General features: G+C 59.7%; 1 protein-coding gene across 2 annotated transcripts in view; it reads right to left on the bottom strand.

The window, feature by feature from the left end:
- Positions 1 to 5,414, bottom strand: part of AGAP1 (ArfGAP with GTPase domain, ankyrin repeat and PH domain 1) — a 416,041-nt gene that overhangs the window by 372,776 nt on the left and 37,851 nt on the right. For both annotated transcript variants that reach the window (XM_014587443.1, XM_014587441.1), the window contains one exon: positions 4,104 to 4,238. In XM_014587443.1, the coding sequence (XP_014442929.1) occupies positions 4,104 to 4,238 (135 nt within the window). The remainder of the gene's footprint in view (positions 1 to 4,103; positions 4,239 to 5,414) is intronic.

The following is a 5,414-nucleotide window of genomic DNA, read 5'->3' as shown; positions in this document are numbered from 1 at the left end:
GCTCTTCCTCCCCTCCTCCCGGCCCTGCCATCCCAGTGCCCTGTCCCATCCTGTGTGACTGCTCGCACTCCCCTCCTCCCGGCCCTGCCATGCCGGTGCCCTGTCCCATCCTGTGTGACTGCTCGCACTCCCCTCCCCCTGGCTCTGCCATCCCGGTGCCCTGTCCCATCCAGACACTCGGTGTGTGAAGGTGGTGCTCTAGGGACCAAGGGAGGAGGGAAAGTGCCAAGGAGCCCAGCTACCCCTGCTTCCTGACACCTGGACACTGACAGAGAACGCCCTGCCGGTTACCTACAAGCCAGCTGCAGGCTGCCACTTGGGGACTACGTGGACGAAATAAAGGGGGACAGATGCCGTGTTTCTCCACCAGTTTTACATTTTCCCCGGTTCTGGGACAAAGTCAAAAACTAAAGAAGCGAAGAATGGGGTCCCTGGCCTCGTAAGCAGTACGCCAGGGTGGCCGGTGCGTCGGAAGCTTGGACTCAGAGGGCAGCCGGGCACACCTGGCTGCCTTGTTCCTGGGTGTGAGTAAACGTTACAGAGGGACCACGCTCCTTTGTCTATCTGTCCACTTTGTCTCTACAACGCACAGATAGCACATGCAGATGGTAGGAGAACACCCAGGCATAAGGGAAGCCACAAAGCGAAACGGAAAGCTAAATGCACCCCTGGGGAGCAGGCTGCAAACTGGCCGGGGGCTCCCTCAGCCCAGCCCTGCCCAGGCCCAGGTCCACGGGCAGGGCCAGGCACCCTCGGGCCCAGCGAGGCCCAGGACCCTGAGAGCTTCCAAGCCTGAGTATCGTGGTGAAGGCTCCGGGCTCTTCGGGATCCACCCCGCTGTGTGACCCTCAGTCAAGTGACGCGACCTCTCTGAGCCTCGACTTCTTTAACTATAAACCTCCAGATTTCTCCCCATTTGCGGATTAAAACGGATTGTTACTGTTAAAGATTACTAAGCTAATGCAGGAGAGTTCAGTCTTCCACAGCTTTCAGCACTAACAATATAAGCTTGTGATTTAAGTAAAAAAAAAAAAAAGGACATCGCCTACACTTACTATAAAATACGCAGAGCAGGAACCTCCATACCTCCATGCTATTTTAAAACTCACCTTCACGTAAACAAACATATTTCAAGGACCAAAATGATCACTATAACATCCCGGGATCACTTCCCCTTCAGACGCTATGAAATCTAAATATTCAATGGGAACACAGCATTCCTAAAACAAGAGAGGGTCAGATGGACTGAAAATCTCTAGGAGACTGTAAAAGCTTCCCCTACGGGTACCCTGCGCCCACTGACCGGGCAGAGCGTGACCTACTAACACGGTGAACGGAGACAGTGACGTCAGGAAAGAAACGTCGCTCCTCACTCTTCTCTTGCCAACGCCTCAACTCGCAGACGACACATACCGGCGCCCACAGCTGGAACATTCGAGAGCCGTTACAGACCGCAGTCCGGGTCCCACAAAGGTCTTCCATCGGAATCCCAGTCCTGTGGTAACCACCTGGGAAGGTAACTGAGCTGTGACGACAGAGCCCCATAAACGGACGAGCGCTCTGAGGAGGGACAGAACAGGGCGGCGACCTCTCCCCCCATCACGTGCGGGTGCAGCCAGAAGGCGGCCACCTGCGAGCCAGGAAGCAGGCCCTCACCAGACACCAGACCTGCCGGCCCTCGACCCGAACTTCGCACCCTCCAGAACCGTGGGAAACCAATGACTGCAGGTCAGCCACTGGGCTACGGACCCTCGTGACAGCAGGTGGGACGGAACGACAGTGCGGCAGGAAAGCACCAGAACCTCGCTGTCTCCCCAGCATGGGTTAACTGGCGAGATCGATTTGTGAGCGCATTTAGTCATGCACGTTCGTGCCACCACACAATGAACGTGGGCAAAGCAAAGCAACGCTGCGGAGACGCGGCTCGAACACCAAAGCTCCAATCGCTGCCACCGGGGACCTAGCGGGCCGGCCGAGGTCCGGCGCTCAGACCCTCAAGCCCGAGATGTGGCACTGCCCCGCCATGCAGCGGAGCACCCAAACCCACAGCAGCCTGTGAGCGGGAGGGCACAGCTGTGGTCGGGGAGAGTCGATGGACAGACAGGGGTGCTGGCCTGCCCAGCCCGGGTGCCAGTGTGGAGCCGCATCGTCCTCAGCCCTCCACTTCAAAGCGGTACGTGGGGGACACCATCTTGAGGTCGCGGGGCCCCGACTACACAGTGGTGACCTGTCAGACGTGCTCTCTCGGAAGGACCCCCGTGCCTCCTGAATGGTTCCTCGGCCTTTAACCCTCCATGGGCTGCGAATGCCAGGGTTGGTCACCCACAGGAGGTGCTCCCAGCGGATGGCATAGAGAGGCCTTGGAAGGTGTGCGTGGAAGGGAGAGGGGCCGCAGGACCCCAGGCCAGCCTGCTGTTTCTCAGGGGTGTCCTCGGCTAAGAAACGAGAGGTGGAGACAAGGTAACTGCAGAGAACCAGGTAGCTGGCCGTGAGGTAGAGAGGGGAGCCAGGGTGAGCCGAGATGGAGCCGGCTTCAGAGGGAAGGGGAAGCGCACACCAAGTCTGACGATGCAACCAGGCCGGCAGTGGGCAGCGGTCAGGGCGCCGGATCCCACATGGCCACCTGCACGGTGCGAGTCCCGGACCTGACGGCGTGAAAAGTATGCCCGATGCAGGTGTGTGCGTGCCCAAGATCCCGAGGGGAGGATGGAGGAGGGACTGCAGTGTGGCCATCGCCCCTGGGGGGGGTTTCTCACTTCCTCTCCTCTCACGTCCGTGTTTGCATTAGTGAAGCATCTGTTCGGTTAATAGACTCTTAACAAATAATAATAACCAGGTAAGAAATCTGACCCAACCCGCGCAATTTAGTGAGGTCGGACAGTGTGGACGGCCGCGGTCCCACCTGGAAGCCACCCTGCTTACTTAAAAGCGCAGACTGCCCAGTCAGGAGCAGCCCCAGGGGCAGACCCAGGCGTGGCCCCAGATGTGGCCCTGCGGTCACTGTCCTAGTAACAGCTGCCCTCGGGTCAGTGCACGGTGGCCCCTAGGACCTCTGCGTGGTTCAGGCAGTCCCCCAAGAGCCCACACCCAGCTGCTCTGCATCCGACGAGCCCCGGCACCGAGCAGGGGACAGAGGTGGCCCTGCTGACCATGGACGTAAACCAGAAGGTGAGGGGGGCTGCTTCTCCCAGCTCTCACAAAAGTAGGCCCCTCTGCCAGGGCGTCCTCCTGCCAAGTTCCTCCCAAGTCTAGCTCTAACAGAATCACTTTAGTGCCAACCTTCCAGGCTCCCCGCCTTCCCCCACGCACCCCCACACCCCCACAGCCGACATAAGGGTCACAATCACCTCTGTGACTGCCCACCCCCTGCAGGACCGTGAGCTGCTCCAGGAGAACCCCTCTGGCCATCCCAGAGCTCGGTGGCCAGTAATGAATGATCAATTACACAAATGCCGGTCTGCGCTCAGTCGTGAGACCTACAGTGCGATTCTCCTTCTTTTTTTTTAAATTTTGGTCCGAACCTAATGCTATCTTCTTCCAGGTTGTCCTCCTGAGTGCCAAACATCAACTATCCTCACTTCTCTTGGGCAGGATGGGATTAAGAGTGGAAAGTAAGATAAGAAATGGCACGCATGCGAGTCTGACGGTGTGCACGGCTAAGTCACGGCTCAGGACATATTCATCCTGTGAGCAGAAGGGCCACAGGCCACGGCACGTGGGGCCCACGATAGGGCCGGTTTTCACGGAGAACCGGGAATCGCTCACCGCCTCCCAGACGGAGTGCTGGGCCGCAACACAGGCGCCCACAGGTCGTGATGCGTGTCTGCCACTCCGGCCCTCGGACACACACGCACGGCTAAGTCACGGCTCAGGACATATTCATCCTGTGAGCAGAAGGGCCACAGGCCACGGCACGTGGGGCCCACGATAGGGCCGGTTTTCACGGAGAACCGGGAATCGCTCACCGCCTCCCAGACGGAGTGCTGGGCCGCAACACAGGCGCCCACAGGTCGTGATGCGTGTCTGCCACTCCGGCCCTCGGATACACACCGCCCTGCGGGCAGAGCGCCCTGCGGGCAGAGCGGCCACGGGAGCGCACGTACCGTCCTGGAAGACCCGCTCCACGTTGAGGCCGTAGGTGGCACATGTCTCGTAGTAGGTGCAGCGCTTCAGGTCGTTGGACAGCTTCCTGGCCCTGGCGTCGTCGATGACCCGCGGGTTAGTGGGGCTGATGGCATCTGGAACAGAGGGGCGGGACAACCCGGTGACGAGTCGGTGACAGTAAGCAGCTCTGGCTCCTCCGGTGGCTCAGAGCCTGTACCGAACATTTACCACCGAAGGACAGTTGCCGACAGCGAACAGCCGCTCGCCAGCAGACGTCGGTCTGAGGGGAGCGCTCCCCAAATGGAATGAATGGGTGTCCGGGAAGACCAGACGGCAGGAGTGGAGGGGGGAAGAGGCCTCGGGAGGAAAAGACTTTAAAAAGGAGCAACGAGAAATAGAAATAACTCAGGAGCCACGATCACTGTGCAGGCCGTCCTGGCCCATAGCCCCCGAATCGCAGCCCCACACTCGGTGACCCCTCCAGGAGTGGCCACTGGCCCTGCTCTGCACACGGGCCGCGGAACAAGGCACGGCAGGCCCGCACTCTTGAGGGCGGCAGGGACAGGGCGGGAAGGAGCAGCGACAGACTGAGTGATCCCGACCCGGAGGGGGCTGTCAGGACGCTCAGTGGACTCTGTGGTTCCTGGTGGAGGGGTCAGGAAGCCTCACCTCCAGGAGGTGGAGTGTGGCCAGGACTAAGTCGGGGGGCACCTAGGTGGGGATGTGGGGGCCATTTTAGGGGTCTGCTTTCAGGCTGGGCAAGGTGCGGGCCCACCAGAGGGCTGTGAGCTTCCGAGGGCCTAACAGAGCTATTCGGCCAAGGAAGCCACGACAGCTACTCCTGACCTGTGGCATCTGTGCACACAGGGACAACTGAGTCACAGGACTGACCCTACCGTGTCACTGAGGCCACACGCCGGCCATACCGTGTCACCAACTGAGCAGGGGCCCACACCGGCCCTGCCGTGTCACTGAGGCCACACACCGGCCATACCATGTCACCAACTGAGCGAGGACCCACAATGGCCCTGCTGTGTCACCGAGCAGGGACCCACGTTGGCCCATAAAGTGCAGGCAAAGGGCTGACAAGCTAAGAGTGGCAGGCTCACTGTGAGACAACGCCACTTTCCAGAGACTTCTCGCGGAAGGCCCTCGGGTAACTAAAACCACTTTTTTTTTTTGGAGAGATTTTCGCTATAGGGCGCGTGCGCTCGCCAGACAGACAGAGAGAGACATAGAGACAGAAAGCGAGAAATCACCCCCCAGGGGGGATGGTCACGCCGCAATCCCTTCTCCTCCATTCTCCTCTC

Source organism: Tupaia chinensis, unplaced genomic scaffold, assembly GCF_000334495.1.
Source record: "Tupaia chinensis unplaced genomic scaffold, TupChi_1.0 Scaffold000030_1, whole genome shotgun sequence".
Taxonomy (NCBI): domain Eukaryota; kingdom Metazoa; phylum Chordata; class Mammalia; order Scandentia; family Tupaiidae; genus Tupaia; species Tupaia belangeri.
The sequence above is the reverse complement of the archived record's forward strand: the minus strand, read 5'-3'. Positions and strand labels throughout refer to the sequence as shown.